This window comes from Vicugna pacos, chromosome 2, assembly GCF_048564905.1.
Source record: "Vicugna pacos chromosome 2, VicPac4, whole genome shotgun sequence".
Classification (NCBI taxonomy): Eukaryota; Metazoa; Chordata; class Mammalia; order Artiodactyla; family Camelidae; genus Vicugna; species Vicugna pacos.
The window spans coordinates 121,297,750-121,325,649 of NC_132988.1; the positions used below are offsets into that span (position 1 = coordinate 121,297,750).

A 27,900-nucleotide genomic window follows, 5' to 3' on the forward strand; every position below is an offset into this window, starting at 1 on the left:
GGCCGAGCAGCAGACACGACCCTCAGCAATGCTGAGCCTCTGGTGCCTCACATAGAACGAGTAGAAACCCTTTATCGGCATGTCTTAACGTTTATCGTTTATTAGCTAATCAACATCAACATGCAAAAATAAGCGCCGAGTACAAACCTCTACGCACGGGCTTGTATAAACTACAATGTTTCATCTGATTTGAAAAGTCGTTGGTGGTTATTTCAACTGCACTATTGTTTCTGTAATGAAGAGAATTTAGAGCTAAAGTTATGGAACCATCGGCAAGGCCTCTGCAGACACTGGGTCCAGTGGATTTCCACGTGATACATTCTCAGGCGGAGGTAAGGCGGCAGGAGTGACGTAATACTGGACCTATGGATCCTAACAGCCCCACAGCCGCGGCTGAGGGCAGACAGCCACCTGGAAGCCAGCCCCGCCCAGGCCCACAGGCTGGCGTTTGGCAGCAGCTCTACAGAGAAGTGACGGGGCCCTTCGTGGCACTGAGTCACCACAGGTCAGTCTGGCGTGGCTGCCACGGCTTTGGGGCCACAGCCGAGGACCAGCCTGTTCCCCTAGGTTCGTCATCAGCAAGAGGGAGGGAAGTGTGGGCGCACGGGAGGTAACAGAGTCCTATCTGAAATGTCCTAGTGCCCCTCTGCCGAGTCAGTCTTTCAAGAAAAGTTCCTCTGAAAGGTGAAAGCACGCTTCAGAAGCGTCAGACAGCTGACTTGTTGCAAAATCAAGCCAGAGCTCGTTAAATCTTCCTCCCTCTTTTCCCGAGAGTGTGTGTCGTTGCTCACTGATCTTTGGTCGCAAGAAACAGAGAAGCAGGCAGGAGGGCCTGCGGCTGCCGGGCGACACACCGCCGCCTACATGATGTACACCTTCTCGGCCTGGGAGAAGTGGAAGACCTCTTTGGTTCTCGGGCAGACGACCTTATCATCCTGCCGGATGGAGAGCAGGGACTGCAAAGGAAGGCCAGGCATGTGAACTCCAGTCCATGCAGTTTAAATCAACATGTCCATGAGAAACCCCACTGAGACAAATCTCCTCTGCAGTTACTTGCTGCTGGTACCCGCTCTAAGAAACCCTGAGGTTCTCACTAACCCAGCCCCGCTTTCAAAGGACAGTTCCGGGATCTGCCTGGCTCTGCGCCACCCCGCCCCCAACCGCAGCTCCACCCTCTGCAGGCCCCTCCCTCTGGGCTCCGCCCCCGCCCTCACATTGTAGCCGTAGACGTAGCCGTTGGGCAGCATCATGGGTGGGTTGTTCTCGTTCATGACGTCTCCCGAGATCTTGCAGACCAGGCGCGAGTTGGCGCAGTGCGCCATGGGCAGCGGCTGCGCCAGCTTGTTCAGGGAGCGACTGCACACCGGGCAGTCGGGGCTCCGCGAGCTGCCGTCCTCCTTGTAGCACTGCCTGGGCGCGGGTTAAGGAGCGCGGGGCGCACGCGACGTGACGCGACACCACACCACACAACACGACACGACAGCGGGCCGGCGTCAGGTTCTAGGGTCACCTGGGACCACGCAGGACGCCACTCCGAATGGCTCGTTCCCATCCGACCCAGCAAGCTATGTGCAACTGGCCGTGTGGGCAGGACGTGGGGGTGACCCGTCCGAGCGGGTTTCACGGGGCACCCCACCCCTCCACCCCCGTCTCAACACCGTGGGACGCAACGCAATTAAGGCATGGGTCTGAAGTCGGGGAGAGGGTGGGCAGAGCCTGCTGTCAAGGAAGAGGACGAAGGTCGGGAAGGTGCGGGATCACGGACAGGAGCCCCGCACTAAGAAGGGGCACTGGGGTGCCATGCCCAGCACGAAGGATACGGTGTCTTTATCGCCGAGAGGCCGGCCTGCAGGGTGAGGGTGAACACGGAGTTGTTCCCCAGCTGGTGCAGCCGGTAGTTGTCATAGCGGAACTGCTGGATGAGCATTCGCCACCGGGCAGGGTCCAGCAGGTCCTGGAGGAGACAGGACAGAGGGGTGAGGACAGCACACCGACACAACACGTTCTCCACGCAGGCGAGCCCCACTGACCCACACATGTGCAGCTGCAGGGCAGCTCTGACTTCCCTGCTCCGACAAGCCCCCTGCTGCAGTGACCTTCTGGGACACTGACGTTCCTGAGGCGGCAGGATGCTCTGGAGCATGTGGGCCTGTGGCCTCCTGGCAAGACAAGGCCTCAGGGGCCTGGAAGGACAGCTCAGCACAGCAAGCTCAGGAGACTCCTATTAAGAGCATTAAGGCTTGAAAGAAAACGTCTTATCCCAGGAAATAACTTATTAAAATGGGAAATACCAACTCCACTTCAGGCTCAAGAACCGCAGGACAGACGGTTACCTCTGGTTCACGTCTGCCCCACAACCACCGAGGTTTAGACAAAAATGGGTGGGGAGGGAGGGCAGGCACATGAACAAGAGCACAATCAGACGTTCTGGGGGAGCTCCTCAGAGTCTAAGCACAGGGTACACGTCACACTTAACCCCAACATTTAAGTAAGTGCTTTCCATATTTAATTTTTTTAATTTTTAACGTAGGTACCGGGAATTGAACCCAGGACCTTGTGCACACTAGGCACACACTCTACCACTGAGCTATACCCTCACCCAAGAAATGCTTTTCCAGTTTCTTCTATCAAAGTCCCTAAAGAATGAAGCCCATGACCAGAGGCCCACACCCCAAGTGCCAGCTCCGGAGAACCCTGCTCAGCCTTTGGTTGAGCCCTCTCCAAACAACGTGCTGTCCAGTTCCTGCTGTGATCCAGCAGGATGCACCTGCGCCTTCCTGCCCTGAGTGACACTTTTGCTCCCTTAACAGGACTGAGCTGTCTGAGTGAGATGGGCACTGTGGTCTGAGCCTGTGTGTTCCTGCCAGATTCTCAAGCTGAAACGCTAATGTCGAGGAGATGGTACCGGGCGGAAGGGGCCGGCCTCTGGGAGGTGACGAGGTCATAAGGGTGGAGCCTCATGAACTGGGTTAGTGCCCTTATAAGAAGAGACCCCGGAGGGCCCCCTACCCTCCCGCCACTGAGGACACAGAGAGAGCAATCTGTGCGATTCGGCCTCACCGGACCACGCTGGCAACCTGACCTCAGACCTCCAGCCTCCAGAGCTGTGAGAAATCGATTCCTGCTGCTTGTAAGCCCCCAGACTGTGGTGCTTTGTTACAGCAGCCAGAGTGAACTGAGACAGAGAACTGGTACCAGAAGCTGGGAGCTGCCGTTAGCAAATACCCAAGCAAGTGGAGCTGGCTCTGGAGCTGGGGCATGGCAGTGCTGCGAGTTCAGAGGTGATGCTGGAAGGAACAGACCACGGATGGTGAGGGCTCAGGAGAGGAGGGGCAGAGAGCACCCTCAGGAGCTGTGGACAGGATGGTGGCAGAAACACAGACCGCAAAGTCCATGCTGACGAGGCTGCAGACGGACATGCCACAGGTCACTGGGAACTGAGGGGCACGGGGCCTGGCTGAACTGTGCTCATGGAAGGTGGGACGGGGTGATGAGGCCGGGCATCTGGATGAAGGTGAAGCGTGGCTTTTCTTGAGTGTTTATAAGAAAAATCGAGAAGACAGAAATGACCCAAAGACAGAAGGAACTGTTCATTGAAAGCGACCACCACCTCAGGATGGGAAAATTGTCCCCACTGCAAACACCGAGAGAGGCTGTTGAGGAGAGGCCACTCTGATCAGGATACTGGCGGCAGGTGCTGCCCCAGACGTAATGGGCCACCGTCCAGAAACCCCAGTTTGGACAGAATGGGAGGAAGATGGGAAAGAAAGAAGGGGGGGTCTTCAGACTACTTAGATTTTACAGCACGGGGCCAGGCTGAGAATGTGCGCTATTTTTCAAGACAACCCCAAACACAGTCACAGATCATCAGGGCTGCCCCCGAGTATTTTAAAAGGGGGCCATCACCTGCTTTCAGCAGGACCACAGCTGTGGGGGCTCCGTCCCCACCCGGATCCCATACAGACCCTCATGGTCAAGGAGAACCATCCAGGGGAGGGACTGAGGGCAGATGTGCCTGGTGCAGGGGAGGACAGACCCTGGCAGAAACAGGTGAGGTTGGGAAGGACAGAGGCCCCCAGGGCCTGTCCAGTCCTGCCCGCAGAGCTCCAGGCACAGACGGGCAGGAGGTGAAGGAAGTGTTGAAGCCCTTGGGACTGAAGCATGGTGCCTTTTAGGCTGAGATTCAGGCACTGTCCCGATTCAGAGTCCTCACCAGCGGAACGGGAGCAAAATGGGGAAGGCCTACGTAGTGTGGCCATCACGCTGAGCGTGGCAGGGGCCCCAGCCCCGAGGCCCCGGCTGCACTTACCTTGTAGGGAGAGATGTGCGTGTCCGGCGGGAAGGCCAGCATGCCCATCACCTGGCGGACCTCGTCCAGCTGGCTCCCTTCGGCCTGACTGAAGTGCTTTCTTGCGTGTCTGGAAAACGACAGTTTGGCCCACTGAAGGCTGCATGTCCATCTTTAAGAAGCTGAGCTCAAGCCAGAGCCACATGCCAGGGCTGGGTCTGCCAGATGCTCAGCTCCCCGTAGCACTGCCCCAACCCAGACACGCAGTGTTGTGACCCAAGCACCCCACCACAAGGGCACAGGATGGGGCACGATGCACCAAGTGCAGAATCCACACCTGCCGGAGCTCTCCCAGGGAACCTCAGGTCACACGAGCCCAGACTCAATGACACTAATGGCACCTGGAACTGCCTCCACCCGCACCCCCAGAACAGCCTCGCTGAGGTCCACTGATCAGACTCCAGGCCCTCTCAGCCCCAGTGTGCGAGTGGAAGCCAGGAGGATGCAGGGACCCTGTGCCACCTTCACAGAGGGTCCCTCTGTCCTGAGGGAAAATCTGCCCTTGGCCCACCCATAAACACCTTGTCCCCTGTGCTTGGAGCCCCCAACCTGTCCCCATGCTGTCAGGAAGGGCGCTGGGTGCTGGGCCGCAGGGTTCCCAAAACGACAGACACCCTGCAAGTCTGCCTGGCCGACTTCTGCGAGGAGCTGCATTCGCAGTGCTCCTCTGGCTCACAGTGCAAGGCTGAACCCAGCAGAGAGCTCAGCGGAGCTGCAGTGAGGGTGTCTGCATTCAAGGGCGGGCCGAGCGGGAGACCATGACAGTGCTGCCCAGGGACACCGTGCCCCCAGCGAGACTGGCCAGGAGCAAGTGACAGAGTCCCCATCCTTCTGCTCGGGCTGCCAGGCCCCGCAGAAACCACATGGAAACAGCCCTACCTTGACGGCACTGGACCTGACAGAGGTCCGGCCACGTCAGGGGCCTCCCGAGCCACGGGCCTACCCACACTCCAGGGACAGGGAGAGGAGCTGGCTGTTAGTCACCGGCAGGGCCCCGTGCTGCCTGCCCAGAACCCAGACTGGAGGGGACATCAGGGAGAAGCCGTACCTCACAGCGTCCAGTCTCTTGTTCTGCCGGATGAGTTCAATGAACTCCTGGATCCTTAGGCTAAACTCCAGGCAGCTCTAAGGGGAAGATAAGACAGTGGCTCAGACATGTTTCTGCAGAGCCGTGTCCCGGCTTGATGCTGCACACACTGCCAGGAAGCTCAGAGCCACTGGGGAGGCAGGTCTGTGGCCAAAACCCTAATTTCAATCTGCAGCCAGCTCTTCTGCAGTTCTGACGGTCAGCAGGCGCAGCCCCTCCCAGCATGGCCTTGGTGAAGTGTGGTGAGAGCAGTCAGGCAACCCGAGGTCAAAGGCCCTAAGCACGGCCGTTGGGGGGCGGCGGATGGTGGAGGGCAGGGGATACAACTTCCCAAGTGAAGTGGGTAATCGCGGGAAGAAAGGCTTCCACTCCTTGACGGAGACAGAGCAGGTAAGCGCGTGTCCACATCTGCGTCCTGACTGCCACACCTGCCTCCACCACCAGCCTTGCCTGGTGCCTGGCAGGCCTTGGAATCACACGGGGCGCAGGCCACCCTGCCAGGGCTGCTCCAGAGGGGGGAGACGGGAGAGGGGTGGAGAACCCAGGTCTCTAGCAGGGAGCCCTGGGCGAGGACCCTCAGGTTGGGGTGGGGGCCGTACAGACCCCAGCAGAGAATGTCCCAAGCAGAGATGGCAGAGGAGGTGAACGCTGGTCAGATACTGGTTGGTATAAAAGGCAGAAGCCCCAGGACTTGCCGAGGGTGCGAGAGGTGTGGGGGTGCACCTGGAAGGTTGCAAGGAAGCCATGGGCCAGCTGTGTCTGGGGGGCGACTGTCCCAAAGTGCCACAGGAGCCTCTGAGGGGTGCTAACAGGGCACCACCAGTGGGGTCGCTTGTGTAGAAGCCCAAACTAACTCTGAATCTTAGCGAATTTGGGCTAAAACTCCTGCGGCTGGGGTAAGGGCAAAAGGGCAAAATTAACTTCTGTGACCTAAGAAGAAGAACCCTATTATTTTACAGAAATAGTAATTTAGACTATAATATCTCCAAAGTGGTTTCAGAAAATACTCAGTGTTTCCAACCAGAAACAGACTACGTGGAGGCAGAACAAGAGGCAAACCTCAAGGTCTCCACTCGAGGTTGCTTCCACTTCCACCACACCCAGGTCACAGGATGGTGAACACTCAACCTGTGTTTACCAACCACGCAGACTCCCCACCCGAGCCTCCAGCATGTCCACTGCATTTTCAGGAAGCGCCCTGGCCAGACCTGGGGAGAGCACCCATGAAGCCCCCACTTCAGGGACCGAAGGGTGGAGCACAGGCTGACCTGACAGACAGGCTGTGCTGCCCAGGGCGTCAGAGGCCGCAAAGGTACAGAGAGCCCCTCACCGGGAGCCCTCGCATCCACACCGCAGGTGCTCAGGGAAGGCGGGTCTCCCTGCCCTCTGCGTGGGGAGACCGAGCCCCGGGCAGTAGTCTATCCTGACTCTCGACCTTGACCAGGTGGAGCGGGGTGCGTGTGGCACAAACCAGTGAAGAGGATGCAGCCCCCACAGAGCAAGACCAGCAAGGCCAAGGGCGGGGACCAGCAGGGAGTGTCCCGGGTAAACCCCAGGTGATAGCTTTGCACAACCGACACTTGGGAATACGCTCTGTTACTTGTGGCAGCTCTTTGCGCTCACAGGTTAACCTTCAGGCAGTCCGCGGAGAGGCGAGCAACGCACCAAGTGTTTAGGTGAGCACGCAAGTGCTGAATGTACACCACGCCACATGCGCTCGCGAAGAGGCTGGGCCGCTGCCGTCCCGACCCTGTCTGAGCTGCAGACACGCGGCAGCATGCTGACACCCATTAAGCGTCCAGAGCCCCGGGTCAACGCTGGGACTCTCGCTCACCACACCCACTTCCGTGGAAGTACTTTCCAACTGTGGGAAACCTGGGCCTCACGCTTTCTTTCCTCGTCTAGAGTCGCGTCCCTGATCTGAGGGACGCAGGCGTCTGGCACGGCCCCTCCCGGCCCCCTCACTCCTCCCTGGCCTGCATGGGCAGTCGAGTGTGTGAGCCCATGTGTGCACATGCTACACACACTGTGAGAGACCTGGTACCGACTCTGTTCAGTTGGTATTTTGTAATGAGCATGTTCTGACGCCTTCAGGTCACATGGCTATTTACGTTCTTCAGGTGAAGTGGGAAGGCCACGGGATGCGCCATCTGTGGGTTCTGCCCCCACCGGCCCACCCTGTAGCTGCGAGGCCCCACCTGCAACCCAGCCCACCAGGCGTACCCTCGCCAAGCAGCAGTGTGCTCTGGGAGGTAACAGGGCCTGCAGAACCACTTGTCACGACCAGAGGCCCGTTTCCTCCTGACCCTGTCCCCACGGGCGCACAGCTGTGGGGGTGGAGCAGGAGAGCGGGTGTGTGTTACATACCAATTCTGGCTTTCCTTTTATGGTTTCCATACCAAGATCCTCACTCTCTTTAAGGGAGCCACTGGCCACTCTACTTTTCCGTCCCGTCTTCGCGTCGTGCTCGCTTTGGCGGCCCTGAGTGGCAGAGAGTGTCACCCTTGGCTGGTGACTACGTGCACACGACAGGCTCAACGGGGCAGGGTTAGAGGCACTCAGTCCAGGACACAGAAAACAAAGGTTTTCTAAGGGGGCAGGGGAGGTTAACATAATCAAGCATTTCTGCAAGCCCTGTGGCGATGACGCCCTTCAGTAAGCATGTTGAAATCCTGCATTTACATTTAAGTATCTATTGTTTAAGCTGCTTGTAGGTCTCAAGAGAGGCTGTTAATTGAAAAGACTATCCCAGCCCAAAACTCCGCAGCCCGGCGGGCGGGCACTCGGGGCTTCCCGAGCCAGGCCTGAGCAGGTGGGTAGGAAGACTGGCTCCAACCCCAGCAGCTGCCCTGTGCAGCGCACGTGTGGTCGGCACCTCGCTCCTTCACAACCACATGCTCAGAACATCTGTCCAAACCGTAATGCACAGGGTGCACTTTTCAGGCACTTTACTTAAAACCCAAACACCATCACCAAAACTCCAAACCCATACCAAATCCGAGCACCCCACCCTGTGAACCAGAACCACAGAACTCTAAACCCACAGGGGAAGGCACCGTTGGCGGGGTACAGGTGGCCCTCCTCTGCCACCCCTCCTCCTCTGCAAGCTCTGCCCGGCGCAGCCCCGCCCCTCCGGGAGCCCCGCCCCGGGCGCAGCCTGCGCACCTTCATCTTGCGCAGGCGGGACTTGTTGTCGTGGCACCAGGCCAGGCAGGTGGCGGTCTCGCGCCTCTCCAGGGACTCCTCCACCTCTTTGGCCGTCAGGAACATCTCGATGTTCACTAAGTCCTGCGGGGAAGGAAGTGGTTCAAAGAACTGGACTCTGGACCCGCCCAGCCCAGGCCCTGGGCTCCCCGCGCCCCCAGCCTCATCTCACAGGAGCATCCCCACAACCAGGCAGCCCCTCCGCGGGCCGGGTCTGCACAGCGCACAGGATGCCTGCTCTCACGCCGGGTGAGAGCCCCAGCTCAGCCAGAACCTCAGGCAGCGAGGGCATGGCTTGCCGCATATCACCCCTTCACAGGGCAGTCCTGCAGACCCCAGCAGTCCGTACCCTCATTTCCACTGTGTTTGCTCTGAAGACTGATTTGAAGTTTACGTTTTTGAGACAGGGCAGTAGATGGATGGGGGCTGTATCTTTCTTGCCTCGGTGGTCTGCTTCCTGCTCTCCTTCTCTGAGACCTGGCAATCTGGGAGGGCAGACGGAGGGCAGCCGTCTGCGGAGCTGGAAAATGCCAGCAGGGCCAGGGACCTGCAGCCGTGACCCACCTACTCAAGCACACACCTGCTGCAGTCAGGGGGCTCTGTGTAGTGCCAGAGGTGTGAGGTTCCCCACAGGAGGTCAGGGCACAGCCAGCAAGAAGGACTTCCCCAGCCACACAGGGTGGCGTGATGAATGCTTGGATATCACAAAAGGAGGGGCCCACGTGAAGAAAAAGGAAATTTCAAATGGTTAATTTCTCTTCTATCTGGAACAGACTTGAGCAAAAACCATCAGCAAAGATCAGCTCCTGTGACTGGGTGGAACACTCAGCCCTAAGAGCCCCGGGACTCTCCACGCCGTCCGCCGGCTCCACATGTCTCTGGCACCCCTGCTCAGGCCTCACAAACCACAGGGCACGCGGACCTTCTGGCCCACACGCGCTCAGCCAAGGTCGGCATGCAGAGTGCCAGAAGCTTGCTACAGAGCTTCTGTGTCCGAGCACCAGGGCCACATCAAGCTCCCTGGAGAAGCTGTGGCTGCAGAAAGGACGCAGGGTCCCTCTGGTGAATGCAGCATAAGATGCATGCCTTCCAACACAAGGAGCCCCAGAAGACGCCAGACACCAGTTCTACCTTGGAAGAAGCAGTAAGGGTATGCGCATCAAGAAGCACACGCTGGCTGATCTCCACAGAGAAAACCAGGCACTTAAGGCAAAATTAACAAGCACAAAAAAACCAAGCACTATTACTACTTGGCGACGCAGCGGCACCTGTGGGCCAGCACCGGTGCTCTTGGAGTGGCTCCTGTGGAACTGAGCAACCTCCAGTCAAGGGCAGAAGAGTAAGTGACCAGAGGGCAAGAGGTGTGCCACTGTCTGGTGTGTGCACCGGACGCTGTCAGCTCTCCAGCTGCCCCAGGGCCACTCCTGACGGCAGGCAGCTCAGGGTGGCCACAAAGGGTGGCTCTCCTTGTGGCCTCAGAAGGGACAGCACTTGGGGCCCATGAAGGCAGTGGACGTGACTGACACCCTCATGGCTCCCACAGCCCCATGTCCAGACCACCCTGATGCCCATCCCTCCCGGTGTGGCTGCTGCTTCCAGGAGGAGTTCCGGCCACGTGGCCACTGCAACTGGGACTCAGCTCAGGACCCTCACTGTGGAGTCTGGCAGCTTTCCTGTGCCACTATTTCCTCCCCTCTTTTCCAGAGCCCGTCCTGTTGGAAAAGGCTAGGTCTCCGTGATGACACCCTATTCTTTCTCCTCTCCTGTTTTCCACCTTTCTCCTCTCCTGTTTTCCACCTTTCTCAGTTTTGCTCTAAATTCCAAGAGGCGGTCTCTTCCCCAGCTCCTCGCGGCCTGTGTGTCCTCCATCCATGCGGTCTTGCCAGGTCCTCCTCTTTCCTGCTGACGGCCCTCTGACGTCCATGGACCCTCGAGGGTGGGAGTGACAGTAAAGACGTTAAACCAGCAACCGGAGGTGGGCCCAGCTCTCCCCTCCCGGGAGGTGCCAGCAAGACGTCCAAGGCAGAGGGCGCAGTGGCGCCACACAGGTGCCGCGACCATCTGGGCTGCTGGGGCACGTGCTCTCCTCGGTTTCTTTTCATGAAAAGAAGTTCTTAATGTTAACAAACCCTGGTGCTGCTGCCTCTTCCTTAGTGACGGCAGGCATCCCGCTGGGGACCCTGCACCACCCTGAGGCCACAGGGACATCCTCCCGAGTTTGTGTCTAGAACAGACCTTCACCTCTGCACACACTGTGACGCTGGGGCTCCACGTGGAAACCGCCTTCTGGATTATCTCCTCTGTGAGGTGCACGCTGCCTTTCTCCTGGAGATGGCCAGCTCTGGTCCCTCTGCACCTCTGTAGACACATCACTATCAACAAATCTAGTCCGCTGAGCGCTTCGCTCCCCGAGTGCACGTTTCGGGGCCCGGAGGAGCAGGAGCTTGTGTTTCACCGGCTACTTCAAGGTGTGTGTAGCCAGACCCTCACAGGTGCTGGGGGGCAGTGTCTGTGCACCCAGTGCCCACCACACACGGGCAGGAGGGTCAGAGAGTATGCAGGTCAGGCAGAAGCTGGCCGTGCTGGGCAGGGAAGGAAGGAAGGGGGTGCTGGAACAGGCACAGAGGACCACTGGGCACCAGGCTGAGACGAGTGGCCCCATTGGGGGCAGGGGTCCTGTGCTGGGGTTGGGAGTCACGCACACACAGGTGGGATTAACGCCATGCAAAGGGATGGGATCATGGTGGGGGCAGGTGGGCCCAAGAAGGCCAGCGGCCCTGTGACTGAGATGAGGCTGAGGAGGGGGTAGACCCAGGGGGAACTGAGCATATGGCAGAGGCCGCAACTCCAGGTCAGAGGAGCACACTGGAGTGGGGCCCTGCCAGGAACCAACATGGGACAAGAAGATGATGAAGACACTGCAGTGCACCGGAGGTTTCAGTTAACGTGGGACACAGCAGAGCGGGGCGGCCATGCACTCTGTCTGGGCAGCTCCGAACCCTGCGGCCCCCCACCTGGTGAATGCTACCCCAGGGAACCACTGCCGACAGCGAGAGTGGCCCCAGGTACACCTTCATCCCACCAGTGGCCTTCCCGCCGGGGCCAGGGCATCGCGAGCACCACCAACCACACCCCGCAGACCACTGCAAACCCACTGGGGGAAGACAGGCCCGCCCCAGAAAAACGCTCATGCCAATGGGAATGGTCTCGGGACACATCTGTGTGCGGCTGTCAGAAAAGCGGGGCGCAGGGGCCTGGCCACGCTCCTGCGCATCAGAGCGCAGACAGCACTGCAGCCACAACCGCCAGAGTCCTGCGTCCAGGCACTGAGGCCCCCTCGGAGCGCTGAAAGCGGAGCCTGGTCTCAGGAAGGGCCGGGCGCGGGCCCACCTCGATGCCGCTCTGCCGTGCCAGCTTCACAGCTGTGTTGTAGTAGCCGCAGCGCAGCAGGTGCTCCACCATCATGCGGTCCATGCGCTTCCTCTTCCACACGCTGGCGGCCGCCGGCTGGTCGCTGCTGTGCTCCTTGAGGTGCTCGATCCGCCGCTTGCACAGCTTGGCGCTCTCGTCCTCCGCCTGGATCGACTCCACCGCCTGCGACACACGGACAGAGAGGCGCTCAGGGCAGGTGGGGACCCCCCAACCCATCCCGAGCGCTGACACCCGGAGCAGGTCAGAGGGAAGGCGCACCCGCGGCCTGGGGGGCCCTGTGCCTTCTGCTCAGGGGCGCCACGTTCCGCCTCGTGCACCCTGGACCTACGCTGCCAGGCATGTAGGGTGTTACGTTTGTCCCAGCTTCCCAGTTTACTAAACCACTTGTCATTAAAAGTGACTTTCCGTCTTTTACAATACTTCTCCTTAGTGTCAGTTTTACTCAAAGTTAACACAGCTGCGCAGAAACGTTCTGCACAGTGTCACACGGCGGCCACCGCCAACCCCCTCAATGTGACGGGTGCAACCAGGCACTGAGGTCTCGATCTTCTTCCATCTCAGAGTCAGAGGACACACACGGCCAGGGGCTACGCACTGGACGGCAGGCCTGGAGCCTGGCCAGCCCGTTTCCTTCCAGCACCGTCCACCATGTATTGGCTTCCAATGCCATCAAGCCCGCTGTCAGGAGACCTGCTGCCCCTTTAGAAGCAGACTGCCCCTCTACCTGCTTTTAAGATTTTTCTGTCTCTGTTTCCTTCAGTTTCACTAAGTGAAAACCGGGGACTCCGCAGTTTGAAAACCTCCTGCCACTCCCTGTCCGTCCTGGCTGCCCCCCCGCCCCCGACTGTGGCAGCAGGGCAGTCTCTGCTCTGGCTCTGCTGCCTTCCCCTCCGGCTCTGCCCGCGACCCGCTCCCCGTGCTCTCTGCAGCCTGGTCTGATTGTTGTGTGTTGAAAAGCTTGCTGTAAGCAAACGTGAGGTTTTCATCTGTCATTGTATTTTTCATTTCTTAGAGTTTTGTTTGTTTCTGTGTACAATTCTAAATCACTTACACTTCCTCTTCCCTGAAGACGTTCTGAAGCCGACTTTTCACCTTTAAACAAAGTATGGTGTTTGGCAACCACCTGGGGTCCGCAGGCCCCTTTCTGCCGCCCCTCTGTGTCTCCAGGGCCTAGTTCTCCAACCGTGCCGGTCACTGGACTTGAACAATCAGACATGCAGACTCAAGGCGCCCTCCGCTCGAGAGACCTGAGTTTGCTCTGCCTGGAGCCAGGACCACCCTCTCCGGGCTGGAGCTGCGGTCCCGGCTCACCTGGCGCTCAGAGCAGGGCTGCAGGGCTTTGCTGGGCAAGCCCGCCCTGGGCACCCTCACCTGAGGCGTCATGCCGCAGAGGTCGGCCACCTGGCGCCCCACTGCTGGCCCCGCACCCCAGGCCGCGCGCCTGGCACGGCCGGCTCTCCGGAGGCAGCAGTGCTCCCTGGCCACCTGGCCCCTCTGACCCCTGCGCCCCAACCCTGCTGATTCCTGTCTCCTGGGCCCCTCGGTACTTTCAATGAAATGTTTTACAATATCTTACCTCAGTGTTGCTTGTTCTCAGCGGCACATCTATTACTCCCAGAAACAAGATACAAGATGCTGCTTTGAGGTGAAATTCTCAAAACAGTAAATCAGTCTGCTGCCCACCCTGGCCTCCCCACCTGGGCCTGGGACACCGGGGTCGGGACAACCAGTCCGACAGGGGCAGGAACTTGGGGCGGGAAGCCAGCCAGCAGGGGAGGGGACGCGCCCCACCACTCCAGCCCCACAGAGCAAACTGCATGAGGGTGAGCCCGAGAGCCAGGCCACCGGGGGCCGGAGTGGCACCAACCTTCCTCTTGAGGACGCTGAGCTTCTCCACCACTCCGTCCAGGAGGCTGACCACAGAGTCCACGGCCGGACAGCCGCTCAGGGTCTTCTCCAGCTCGGCCACCACCATGGTCACGTGGCTCGTCTCACGGTCGATGTTCTTCTGCGCGGCTCGAAAGCGCTTGTTCAGCGTCTCATAGGGCACCTGCAGGAGACAGGACGGCTGAGTGCATGTGGTGGCGGGCGGACTCGTGGGCCTCCTCTGTGGCACCTGTCGAGGCGGGAGGCGTTGGCTTCTAGTTCCCTAAAAACAAGTCTCTTCTGAAACCTGCCAGAGCCCACCAAAGGCTCATGTGAGCGGAGGGCCATCTGGGTTACTGGATGGGGACACAAGCCTAGAGGCAGAATCCCCAAGTTCACCCCAAACAACAGTTACGGAAATGACCAAAAGGAGAGAAACGCAGGGTGCTAACCCACTGGCTGTGACAACCCACGACATCCCTGAGGGGAGCCTGGTGGAGCAGCAGAGGAGCGGACGCGGCCGAGGACTCACGGTCAGAAAAAGTCAGGGTGTCGATGCTCACGGGGATCCCAGTAACACAGAATCCTAGTGAGCGGATGCCCCTTTCCCCAGTTATAAAAGCCGCCCACTCCCTACAGAGCATGGGACACAGGCAGCCACGAGGCAGCACTGAACGTCGTGGTCACCGCCCCGCCCTCTGGAGACCTGCCCTCACTCCCAAAGGCCCCTTCCCCATGCTCCAGCGTCAGCAGCGTCACAGCCCTGCCCGGGGAGCCCACACACACGCCTGAATATGCACCGGGCTCCCCGCACTCGGCACATGAGCCTGGGGATTCCGAAGCAAGCTCTGTGGGCCTGAGGTACCCACTCTGAAGCTCTCTCCATCAGTCCATGATCAGGAGCCAGTCCTCGCAATTAATGCTGTAGGGTTATATCACATTTAACCACTTCTCTTTTGATGAAAGAAGCCAACTGGGGACCTGGCCCACCCACCGCTACGGTGTGGTAACAAAACCACCGCTCAGACCGCTCTGCAGGCCACCCTGGGTGCTGCCACACCAGCCTCGCTCTGACAGTTGCAAAGACCCCCTGGACCCCTGGGGGCCGCCGCTCCCGACCCTGACCTCCAAGTGGCCCTGACTGGCATCCCCGTGGCCTCACTCCTCCACACCCCACCCATGCCCTCAGGGCCCATGTCAGCTGGGCCCCGTGCTCCGCAGGGCTGAGCTTCCAGGTCCCACTTTCTGCTGCCTGGGCAGTCTCTGAGCTCACCTGTGACTCAGGGTCTGGGTGTGAGCAGCGGCCCTCCCCCTACAGGAGCTCCTAGAATCTGCATCCTTGCCTGTGTGCACATGCTGAGCCCCCAGCCAGCTCCCTGGCTGCCCTGGCCTCACCTCTCCTGCTCTTCCCAAACTGTCCCCTGCTGTTCTGTCACCAAGGGCTCCTTCCCACAGGGCTTTTGCCAAAAGAAGGAATGGAATTTCAGAAATGCTAAGGACTCTAAATCAAGCCAAAGTATCACTGAGAATGAGGCAAAATGAGATGCTTTCAGATATGCAAGGCTTCAAGCTTAGCAGCTAACCCCCCCCCGGGAGAAAATTACTGAGACAGTCCTCAGTGAGACTACAACAGTAAAATCAAGGAGATACAAGAAAACAAGAAAGAGCCAGACCAATAGAAAACGTATGTATCCCTTGAAAAGAAAAAAACCGCATAGTCTGAATACACATGGAGAACAGGACCGTAAATCTAACAGGCTTTGGAAGAATTCTCAAAAGAGGAAAACATCAACAATACAGTCCCCAAAGCACAGGCAACCGAAAAACAAAGGGTAACAAACGAGACATTAAACTTAAAAATACCTGTGCAGCACAGGGAGCAGTCATCAGAGCGAAAAGGCAACCCAGAAAGGGGAGGAAGATTAGCAGGCCTCCTGTCTGACAAGGACCTCGTGTCCAGCGCGTGCGGGAGCTCCTCCAGCTCCACGCCAGAAAGACAAGGAACCAACTGAAAAACGGGCAAAGGACTTGAACTGACATTCCCCGAGAGAGACGCAGCCCCCACACACGGGGACAGGTGCTCAGCACCACCAGTCCTCGGGGAGACGCGAATCCAAACCACGGGAGAGCACCGCACGCCCGGGGACAGGGGGCGGCAAGGACGGGGAGGCTGGAGCCCTGTCTGGACTCCCGGCCTCTAGCGGTGCAGCCCCAGTCGTGCGAGATCAGAGCTCTGCAGATCCAGGCGTGCGGGTAATGCTGCTGGACACTTAGAAATGATCAAGATGGTTAATTTTACACGTTTTTAGCACAACAGCAAATACTCTCAATGACTTTGGGCAAGGGTACCTGGTTCCAAAGTGCTGGTCTGGGATGGCACACAGAGACCAGCAGAGGGTGGGGACCCAGGGGTGGGCCCGTGCACGGTCCAGGTGGTGACCCAGGAAGCGGGGCGGCCCTGGGCAGAACGGCCGTCTCTGTACAGCCAGGGCTGGACACCCACGTGCAAAACCGACAGGCCTCGACCAGTACCTTCCACAACCTGCACAGACTCCCTTGCAGCACAGACCTGAACACAAAAGCTAAAACGTTAAAACTTCTAGACAGAAACAGCAGAAAATCGACACATCCTTAAAATAGACCCAGATTTTTCACAGGGACACAGAATGCATTAACTACAAGAGAGGCACCGGTAAGTCAATCTTTATCAAAACTGAAACTCTTGCTCTTCAAAGACAGTCAAGAAGAAAGACAATTAAGGTAAACAGCATCATTTTTTATTTTACCAGTTTCTAATTGAGATATAATTCAGACACCATAAAATTCACCCTTTTAACTAAAGTGCACAAAGTAGTGGTTTTCAGTACAGCCGCCAGGCCATTCAGCCGTCACTGCTGCCTACTTCCACGGCATTTTCATCACCCCAGAAAGAACCCTTAGCCTACCGAAGTCCCCCTAGTGCAGCAAGCCACCAATCTACCGCCTGCCCGCAGGGGTCTCCTACTCTGGACACGGGTGGAATCACACGTCCCGTGGCCTTTGCTGGGCTTTGTACTTGTCGTGATGTTCCCAAGCTCTGTCCACAACGCAGCACGTACATCACTCCTCTCTTCTGCGCTGTGTTTGCTGTATGAACAGCGCGTTCGTCTATGCATCTGTAAGGGGCTGGACAGTCCACTCTGGGGCTATAAAGACTCCTGTACAGGTTTTGTGTGGACATGTCCTCATCTCTTTCCCAGGCGTATCTAGAGTGGAGCTGCCAGGTCACACGGTAACGGCTGACCTTTCCAGAGAACGACCAGGCCATTCCCGACCACGTCACATTCCTGAGCAGCAAGCAGGACTTCAGCTTCTCCACATCCTCATCAGCACCTTTAATCCCCACCTCTCTGGTCACAGCCCCCCTCGGGGTGCACAGCAGCACCTCACCATGGTTCCTCTGCCCCACTAACAACGTGCAGCCTCTCGTGCTGCTGTGCCGCGCCCCTCTTTGGAGAAGCCTGTCTCACCTAAGGCTGGGCTGCGCGCCTTTACACTGCTGAACTACAGGGGTCCTTTACACACGCTGGTATGAGACCTTTATCAGACGTGATGTGCAAATTTGCTTTCTGTGTTTATACTGTCGACTGAATAAATGCACAGCCTAAAAGTTGAGTTATGTTTTATTCGGTGGACAAGCCTGAGGACTCAGCCTGGGAGGACAGCCTCTCAACTCGCTCCGAGGGACTGCTCTGAAGAGGCAGGGGAGAAGTTAGCATACACAGGTTTACAACAAAGACCAGGTAGTCAGAACTTAAAAGATTACTTGTTAACTGAAGAAAGCCAGACATCTCAAGTTAAAGAATTTAGCACTGTTCTGTGTATGGGAGGGAGCAAACACTTGGGCTCACTGAATTCATTCCTCTGACAAGCACCTGGCCATCCAGGGCCAGTGTCCTGTCCTTTCTTACCGAGTCCCCTCAGGGTGCACCTTGTGAGTGGCTGCAGAGGCCGGGCTGCAGGCTGGTTCACTGGGGGGGGGGGGCAGCCGCTGAGGACTTGATGGTTTCAGCATTCTTTGTTTACTGACATCGCTTGCAGTATTTTTCATTCACAGTACCTAAGAAACCACTACCTAATCTTGAAGGTTCAAGCCTTTGTTTTTAGCGCTCACAATCTGGCCTCTGAGTTAATCTGTGTATGTATGGTGTGAAGTGGGGGCCAACCTCATTCTTCTGCACGTGGACGACCAGCTGTCCCAGAACCACTCGCTGAAAGCGCTCTTCCCTCCCCAGTGAAGGCCTGGCACTCTTGCAGAAGACTGTGTGGGTCTGCATCTGGCCTCTCAGCTCTACCCCACTGGTCTATCATCTCACCCTTCCCCAAGTCCCACAGCCTTGATGGCTACAGCCAGGAATGAGTTCCGAAAACGGGACTGTGGGCCCTACGGCTTTGTTCTTCAAGATTGCTGTAGACTGAACGTGTGCCCTCCACACCCGCAATGCAGTGGTGTTAGTAGTTTTAGAGGAGGTCACAAGTGTGGCGCCTCCATTATGGGATGAGTCTCTGCAAGAGGAAAAGACCACCCCCCTCCTCCCAGATGAGGACACAGCAAGAAGGCAGCCATCTGCAAACCAGGAACCAAGCCTGCGGCACCATGATCTGCACTTCCAGCCTCCAGGACTGCAAGAGGCAAACGCTTGGCTGCTTAAGGCCTGAGGTCTCAGAGGTCTCCAGCGTTTGTCACAGCAGCCTGAGGTGACCCAGGTCATGTTTCGGCTACTTCACATTTCCATGTGAATTTCAGACAGGCTTGTGAATTTCTGCAAAAGAGCCAGCTGGGATTTCAATCTGGATTGTGCTGAATCTGTAGATCAATTTGTGGAGTACTGCTATCTTAATCTTATTCCCCAGTATTTTGCTATTTTTGGTGTTATTGTAAATAAAAGTTTTCTCCATTTCCTTTTTGACTATTCATTTCTAGGGCGCAGAAATACAAATTATTTTCATATACTGATGTTGTATCCGGTAGCCTTGCTGAACCAGATTACTAGTTCTAACAGGTGAATGTGTGTGTCTTAGACTTTTCCACATACGACATCGCCTCACCAGTAACTGAGCTTCCTCCTTCCCTTCCAGTCTGAACGCCTGCCACTTACTCTCCTTGCCTGAGTGCCGAACACAGGTGCTGAGAGTGGGCGTCCAGCTCCTTGTGCGGAGGGGAGGTCGTGTCCACCACCCCGTGTGCTGCCGGCCAGCCGTGCTCTTCTCAGAGCTGCCCTTTGTCAGGCTGAGGAGTTCTCTTCTGTTCTGGTCTGTTGAGTGTTTCTCTCATGAAAGCATGCTGGATTCAGAAGACCATGTCCAGGGTGGTGACTGCAGGGCTCCTGCCCTTCTCAGTGCAGCCCCGTGGGCTTCCCTGGGCTGAACCAACCTTGCATTCCTGGGGCAAACCCCACTCAGCCGCGGCACGTCACCCTTCTTACGTGTTGTCAGATACAGTGTGCTGGCACGTTCCTGAGGGTTTCAGCACTCGCATCCATTTGAACAGAACACTAGTCTGTAGTCTTCCTGTGGTGTCCTGTCTGGTTTTGGCATCAGGGTAAAACTGACGGCACAGAATGAGTTGGGAAATGTTCCTTCCTCTTCGATTTTCTGGCTGTTTGTGAAGGATCAATGCTAATCTTTTTTAAATGTTTTTTAACAGAATTCCCCAGTGAAGCCCTCTGGGCCTGGGCTTTTCTTAGGGCAATTTCTTTTTTAGCTGGAGTCAGTCAGCTGCCAGGTGTCGATTCCTGGTGCGCGGCACACTGTCCCAGCCACGCATGTGATACATGTTCATTTCCACATTCTTTTTCATTAACGGTTATGATACAATATTGAATATAGCTCCCCGTGCTATTGTTTTTTACTCTCTTTACACGTTAGACTATTCAGCTATCGTTGTTTTTACAAAACAGCAATTTTATATGAGTCAACTCAACGCATTTTTCCTTCTACATGTTTCCTGTTTGTACCCCTTGTCCAACACGCAACAAGGAGAGGGTTGTGGACCTTTCTCACCAATAGGAACCAGCTCTTTGTGGGTCATATTTGGTGGACTTTTTAAAGGTTTGTTATTTGCTTTTAAATTCTCGTTTTATTTTATCTGGTTATACCAAAGACTTAAATTTGTACTGAACAAATCTGCTTAATTTTTCCTTGGTAATCTGTTGCTTTTCATGTCACAGGACGTCTCCATTTAATTAGCTGACGTTAAATTACATCTCCTCCAGACCGCCTTCCCCTTCAGTGACTCACAAAAAGTACTCCTTCCTGTTCTCATAACTGAAGAAAATCTGTCAAATCCCCTAAGCTGAGGCCTGCATGAAACATCGGTACCTCTGCCCAGCTCGACAGCAACCCTCCCACACCGCACCGTCTGCTTTAGGACATGTTTCTGCAGACCTTCTGCAATGTTTGCTGTGTGTTTTCCCACAGTACCTGCTGTCAAAGAAATGCATTTTAGTTTGTCATTTATGTTCTCAGCCATTTTCACCAGCACAAGAAGGGTTTCCCTGGCGGCACAAAGCTTTTATCTTTCACCAGTGTTTATCACAAAGCTAACAACACCTTCTAAAGTACTGGGCGGAGCCCTGAATGGCAACAGTCCCTCCCCATCCCGCAGCAGGTGAGTCTCCTGCACAGCACACCCCGAGGGAGGCTCCCGGAGGACAGGTGTGCTTCCCAGTCCCCTTTAAGCAGCTTCCTGAAAGATGACACGGTTCTGGCCAGCCTCTGGGGGGACGTGATGAGATGGACTTCTCCTTCCACAAAGTGCCAACAAAGCTGGGGCGGGAGGGCGCTGTCGGCACCTTGGTGCTCGCTCCCCTGGACGTGGGGATGCCCTCTATGACCGCTGCTCCTGGCAGGAATCTTCTCGTGCCGCTGGTCCCTTTCAGAACGGGTGGCTCAGGGAGGGGCGCACGTTGCACACGGGGCACTGGATGGGGAGCCAGGCCGCGCCCTCGTCACACCAAACACAGTACACTGTGGGCACCAGTGCAGACTGCAGACCTATCACCGGCAAAACACACCCTTTCACCTTAGAGCTACGATATAGACACGAAGCTAGCAGCTGTGCAGCAAAGCAGCCACGTCAGCAGCTCAGTCTGGACCAGACTCCCCAGGTGCTCCCTCCCTGAGAGCAAGAGGGCTGAGCCCGCCACATAGGCACCTACGGCTCCGTCCGCTGTGACAAGGAGACACCGCAGCCCTGCTGTGGCGAGTCTGTCCACAGGCTCTGTGGCAGACGCTGGGTGCCCCCCAGGGTGACCGACGGGGACCCTGCTGTCTAACCTCCCCGGGCAGCTCCTCAGTGCTTTACAGCTGGCTGCGGGGCTGCAGAACAGAGACCGGTTTTGTCTGCTTTTCCCATGCCTGGTTACTGTGCTGGCCTGTCTAACCAGGGGCAATCGTCTTCCGGCTGCTTTGCCCGAGCTTCTGGGAACATAAAACATATCATGTCTCCTCCATTGTGATAGTTACATTTACTTCTGTTCCAAGTCTGACTTCTTTGGGTGGAATTGCCAAAATAATACTTAATAGTCCATCTGTTAACTGAAGAATTATTTCTTCTCTGCCCTCCACTGAGCTTATAATCCCGGTGGTTAGAAACAGACAAAGAAGCAAAATACAGTGTGAGATGCAGTAACTATAAAGGAGGAAAACAGTAGAAGAGGGACGTGGACTCCCAGGTGAGAACAAGCCGGTCTCTCTGAGAAGGTGCTGTCTGAGCCGAGGCTGGAGACGGTGAGGAGATATGCCGGACGGGCATCTGGGGAAAGGACTCCGCACAAAGTACACAGCACACAGACTCCGAGGCCTAGCAGGCTGGCACAGCCCGCAGCAGTAGGGGCAGCTGTGCCTAAGGGCCCGGGGGCAGAGGTGAAGGCAGGGCCACCCTGACAACCTCGGACTGCACCCCGAGTAAGACAGGGGCGATCAGGACAGAAGACAGGCCTCACCTGGCGACCGGCTGGCTGTGCTGGGCATGGCAGATTGGGGCCCACTAGGAGGCCACCCCAACCACCCGGGGGACCTGTTTAGGCTGGGACAGCAGCAGGAGAGAAGGTAAAACGTGGTTAGACTCGGAGCACGTCCACTTGTCACCTAGAAGGTAATGGACAGACACCTTCAGGTCACAGCTGGGGCAGGCCTTCATGGGAAGAACACAGAGGCGGGCGCAGACCACTCCTCCCCAGTCGTGACAAGAGGGGAGGCTGATTCTCGAGGGGAAGAGGAGGGTGTAGGCGCCGGGGGTGAGAAAGGAAACTCAGAAGGCCGCCCGTCCAGAATGCAACTCAGGGGCCAAAGAGAGGTGCAAATGTTCAAGGAACTTCCCAACCAGACAGAGGAGGAGCTCAGTCAGCCAACAGCCAACCTCGCCTCCCACAGCCCAGGCGCTCTCCCAGCTGCTGGGGGGTGCAGCCACCAAGGCCCGGCCCCTGCCGAGGTGCAAGGGTTCCAAGGGCGCTTCGGACAGAGAACCGGCAGGCTGGGATGGAAGCCCCAGAGACAAGGGTGAGGACAGAGTGCAGGAGCACAAAGCCCGATACCGTCCAGGGCCAGGGAGCAAGGAGCCCACGCCAGGCTGTGTCTGTGAGGTCCCTCGAGCCAGCGCGGACACCCCAGGGCTGGTCTCTGAGCTGGAGCGTAAATGCCATCGGCACTCCCGGGAGGCCCCGCAGAGGGAGCTGGCACTCCCCGCCCCTCGCCATGCCCTCGCTGCCGGCAGAGGGACAGACATGCTGTGGGGACAGAGCCCCAGCAGCCAAAGCAGACGAAGAGGGGCCGCAGGAAGGTCGTGGGACGACAGAGTCAGGACACCACTTGAGGGGGCTCCTGGCAGGAGGAGGCAGTCCACCTGAGGGGCTGGCTGGGCGTGACGGAGCAGGTGTGGGGCAGGGAGGTCCAGCTGGAGATACGAAGACTGAAAGACACACAGCCTGGAGGAGGCAGGGAGAGCTGCGGAGGCGGCTGAGGGGCGAGGCACAGGAGCAGGGGTGGCCTCTGGGGACTGGCCACTTGGGCAACATCAGGTGGGTGGCGAGCTTGACAAACTCATATGGTGGAATGCGAGGGGCAAGAGAGGGAGCGGAGCGGCAGCTGGAGAGGCCAGGAGGCCTGGGAAGGGTCTGGCCCAGGCAAGGCAGTCAGAGCCGGCCGCAGGCCGCCAGGGACCCAGTGGGAAGGGAAACAGGCGGGAGGGCGGGGAACCACACACAGGAGCCACAGCCGAGAAGGGGCAGCTCAGCCCCGCGGTGGGACGGGCAGGACGGTGAGTGTGCAAGGGGAGGGCGACCCCCACCCCCCACTGGCCCAGTGCCCCGCTGACGCTGGGCCGCCTGCACAGTTGGGGACTCTCCGCGCAGCCGCCTTCAGCAGTGCTCAGTTACTAACCCTCAGTCAGCAGGGACCAAAACAGCAACTAACTGGTTTTCAAACAGTTCTGAAACGACACGTGAAAATAAAGGAACCGCTCTGCCGGTTTGGGGGCACGGACACCCCACTCCCCGGGCCCAAGCTCCTCCTCCCCCTCCCCCTGCTGGTCTGCCCTCCTACCACTTCATTCCCACTGACTCCACTCATGATCAGCCTGTGTGGCAATCAGGCACTCAGTGGCCTGGCCATCACGTCCCCTTCGTCAGGCTCTGGGGACATCGGGAGCCACGTTTCTCCAGTGGGCCACATGCCCTCGGCGTTCGGGTCGCCAAGACTCCAACCCAGCTCCTGAAACTTCTTCCCAAAATCCGCCTTCCCCAGCTGCCCACTAAGGCCACTGCCCCCACCCAGAAGGCCCCACCCCCCTGGCCAGGACCTCACCTAAAATGCTGCACCCCAGTGTTCAATGCCTCACCCCCACCAAGCCTGGCCACCCAGCTCAGGGACCTCATACCCCTTAGAGAGCTGGGTACTAGAAAGCCCTTTCCTTTCCAGATCTGAAGTTTGTTTAAAACGACAATGATACTTTAAAACCGGGACAGGCTGACTCCGGCTCAGGTAAACCTGCATCCACTGGGAGGGCGTGGCAGGAGGAGGTCAGCCTGTGCTCAACATCCAGCCAGTGGTGTGAGTCAGGAGCCTTCACAAAGGGGCCCTGCACTGGAGTTCTAGGTCTGTGGGGTTCTGGGGGCCAAGGCCACGTGGCAGACAGCACCCTGAAGGCCTGACGAGGTTTGAGCTTGAGAGGAAGGAGGCAACTAGGATTCCGAGGTCTGTGGACCAGAAAGGACCAGTGTCTGAGGGAGGGACCAGCTCATTTGTAAATCAAATAATCTAAAGTGAAAAGAGGTTAGGACCTAGCCTACAGGCATCATTGAGGATCCGGCATAACCAGATACTTGTCTCAAATGTCCAAACATTTACCAGCATTTCTCAAAACATGAGAATAGGTGACCCCAAGTCTGCTAAGATCAGATTTGGAAAACTGCTCTGAAAGTTTTATCTTTGAGCATATAATTGGCACCCAAACTTTCTACAAGTACAAAGCCAGGATTTGAAATTGCAAGGCAGTATTTGGTCAACGAGACTGTCACCAAGTTAAAAGCATAAAATTTTTTTTTATTGTTTGTTTTTATTTATTTGGGGGAGAATAATTAGGTTATTTATTTATTTTAACTGGGGGACTGGGGATTGAACCTGGGACCTCCTGCATGCTAGTACTAAGTGTAGCCCTCTACCACTGAGCTACACCCACACCCCTAAAAGCATAAAGTTTAAATATTACAGTAGAATTCAAAGACCCAGGAGAGTCCACCTCCAGACCGAGTCAGGAGCAAGACCCTTGCCCCAGCCTGCCCTGTGCGCAGAGAGGCTGGCTAGGAGGGGGCACTGAGTGGAGCCAGGGACCCCCCTGGCGGGGGTGCGGAACTGAGGCCGGCTCAGGTGAGACTCAAGGGGAGGAGTCGGGTCCAGAGCCAGGTATCCCAGCAACAGGCGCCATGCCCCTTCTCCTGGGCTGTGCGGACTCCCACCCGGTCTGGGTGGTGATAAAGATCTCTAAAAGATTGCTTTACTTCCGCTATCTAAAGGAAAAACACAGAAGCAAAAACTCCAAAATACTAATGGGACAATTAACAAAATAATTTGGAGCATAAACACAAATTGCTTTCAACACCAGAAAAAATTTAAAAACATCATTAAAGCAGGGCTTCCAGTTCATGATGGTGGGTCTGGCCCTGGAGGTCCCCTCCTTCTGTGAGGCCTGACAGGCAGGGTCTTACGACCATACCAGGCCACCTCCAGGATGAGCGCACCAGGGCCAGAGCACAAGGCGCACTCCTGTGAATGCCCACTGCTGCAGGAACCAGTTCCAGGATGCATGGTCCCAACCAGCCGCTCTTGCCGGGCCGTCCCGCCCCCACCCCCGCCCTGCGACGAGCAGCAGTGCCGGAGCTGCCGTGCAGGCATGTGCATCTGGCAAGTGGAGGCCGGGCTGCTAAACATCCTGCAGCCCCCGCGACGAGGACTCATCTGGCCTAAGCGTCCCTAGGCAGAGAGAAGCCTGTGTCGTCCGCACACTGACCACCATGCTGCGGGGCTCAGTGAGGAGGGCCAGGTCACAGCACGCTGGTAGCAGCAGCTTGGGGCACTCCACTCTCTGGCCGCTTGGCCAGGAGCTAGGGCAGAAGTGCTTGCCAGGCTGCCCAGGAGCCGCCCACAAGCCCCAAGGCCACAAGGACCCTGTGAGATCCTCTGAACTGTGGGGTCCCCATCGTGTCTCAAGAGGATGTGCTGGCCAGGAAAGCAGTGAGGACTTAGCCCGGTACACATCCATTCCTATCACCCCGTGGGAGAATGTGCCTTGGGACTAGAGAAGCCCGACGCACCTTCCGGAACCCCAGCCCCCCAGGCCTCACTGCCTCCTTCCCTGACCTCTGCCCGTGCACCCTCACCTGTTTAATTCCATGTTAACAAGTGCTTCTAAATCACGAATCCCTGGCTTCCTAGTGACGCTTCCTCATTATCCACTAGGAATTACTCCTGAAAAAGTGTCAACTCAGCAGTGACACACGTGTCAATAGAACAGAGAATTATGTGGGATCAGAATAATCCGTGAGGGAAAACGTTGGAAGTATCTTGCAAACATTCTGATTTTAAAATCATCCTAAAAAAAGAAGTAAAACTCTTTCTGACCTGGCAGGCTCACTTGAAATGACACTCTAATATCCCTGTACCTCTACGATTATCTGAATGCCGACTTTCCTCAAGGCTACCGAACAACTCTGCAGCTCAAATTACAGTCTTGATTATGAAACAAGAAAAGGAGGACCAGAGGGAGAACTCCTTCCTGCCTGGTGCTTCCCACATTCACCACTGCTGTTCTCATCTTTAACCTTCCTGTCTGTCAGTCAAATGGTGGGGCTGATGGTGGCTAAGGGAGACAGAAGGTCAGCAGTTACCGGTTCCCACTGGCACCTCCCTTTTTGGAGGAGGGGGTGGGGTAGGAAGAACTTTTAGCTGGGGGCCTCAGGCAGCACACGGCCTCTCCGAGCTGCAGGCTCTTAATGGATTTGAAGATAAAGACCAACCGCCCTGGGTCCCGGCAAACAGGCGTCTGGTCCAGACCAGCAGTGCTTCCCTTCCTCCAGGCTGCCCTGAGTACCACAGGGACAGCTACCTTCCATGGAGAACCAGCAGGGTTCCAGGCAACAGGGAGCCCCTCATCCCACCCTGAGCTGACACAGCTGCTCTCATTACCTACGTCTGCCAGGAGTAAACAATCTCAGAGTGGTGGGACCCCTGCCTGGAGTCTCCAAAGACGTGAACACAGAGGTGCAGGACTTACCCCGGCAGGCTAGCTCAGAGCTTCTGGCAACCTGGCCATCCAGCACCTACCACCTGTTACCACTGAGGTGGACAGGAATGCTGGTGTCCTCAGGAGGAGAGAAAGGCCCCTCGGCTCCCCAGGAAAGGAACCTGGAGTCACAGAAGCTGGGCCACAGTTCTCCTGGGAACATTATAACTGATCTTTTAAGGGATTTTTTCCCAGGTGCTTCACTGCAGAGTCAATCACCACCCAGTCCTCCCCTAACTAGGTAAGGAACAAGGAACAGCCCCTTTTCCCAAGAACACTAATTTCTTCTCAATGGAATGCGACCTGCCTAAGTAACCATCCAAGGTCACGCAACTGGTAACTGAGTGGCAAGGGCTGTATTTCAGGTTTGGTGACGCCCCGCAAATGTGTTCCCACTGGGTCATGAGGTCTCTCCTTTCAGGTTCCCCAATTAGTGGTTAGAAGCCAAATATCAACATCTTCTGACATTAAGCTTCCGAGAGGACAGCTGGACACAAACCGCCAGTCACGCTGGGCACTCTGGCTGGGCGCCCGCGACCCCACACCCCGGAGACCCCAGCCTCCAAAGTCACCAACCTGCCTACGGCCAGGACCGTCACTGATGCAGTTCACGGTCTTTACAGGACAAAGGGGCCACAATGGTTCTCCGGAGGGCGAAGCGGGGAGCCAGGCAGACGCGCTGGCTGCGCTGTCACGAAGACCTCGCAGGGCTGGCGGGGGCATGGACGGCCTCACGCCACACCCGCCCGGCCCCGCAGGTCCCCAGGCCCAGGGGAGCCCGCCCACAGGCCCCCAGGACCCGGGGAGCCCGGCCCCCAGACCCCAGAACTCGGGGGCCCAGCCCGCAGACCCTCAGACGGCGGGGAGCCCGGCCCCCCACCCCCGAGGAGCCCGGCCCCGGGCCCCCTGGCCCCCGCCCGGCGCCCCAAACTCCGCCTGTCCCTGCCCCCCGGGCCGCCCGCGGCCCGCGGCCCCGGCCCGGCGCGGGCGCCCCCTGGCCTCAGACCCCACCTTGAGGGTCGGGTACTCCTGCACCTTCAGGGTCATGGAAAGCTGAGCCGCCGACTCCTGCACCGCCATCTTGGATCGGCCAAAACATTAGCGGGCGGAGGGGAAGCGCGGCGCGCGGCACGCCGGGTAGTGACG

General features: G+C 57.3%; 1 protein-coding gene and 1 non-coding gene across 4 annotated transcripts; both read right to left on the bottom strand.

The window, feature by feature from the left end:
* Positions 1 to 77: 77 nt before the first annotated feature.
* Positions 78 to 27,900, bottom strand: MAEA (macrophage erythroblast attacher, E3 ubiquitin ligase). 3 transcript variants are annotated; one of them, XM_031685153.2, is made up of 11 exons: positions 27,766 to 27,900; positions 13,939 to 14,121; positions 12,030 to 12,233; positions 10,881 to 10,997; positions 8,601 to 8,723; positions 7,803 to 7,916; positions 5,397 to 5,473; positions 4,310 to 4,418; positions 1,821 to 1,954; positions 1,215 to 1,410; positions 78 to 956 (listed from the first exon to the last, which is right to left on the bottom strand). In XM_031685153.2, the coding sequence occupies exons 1-11, from the start codon at positions 27,832 to 27,834 to the stop codon at positions 861 to 863; spliced, it is 1,422 nt and encodes a 473-aa protein (XP_031541013.1). In that variant the 5' UTR covers positions 27,835 to 27,900; the 3' UTR covers positions 78 to 860. The 3 variants fall into 3 exon arrangements, with proteins under 3 accessions (XP_031541013.1, XP_031541016.1, XP_031541018.1); XM_031685156.2 differs by lacking the exon at positions 10,881 to 10,997; XM_031685158.2 differs by lacking the exons at positions 7,803 to 7,916; positions 10,881 to 10,997.
* Positions 2,526 to 2,599, bottom strand: TRNAT-AGU (transfer RNA threonine (anticodon AGU)). Its single transcript has one exon. It is a non-coding gene; the product is annotated as a tRNA-Thr (tRNA).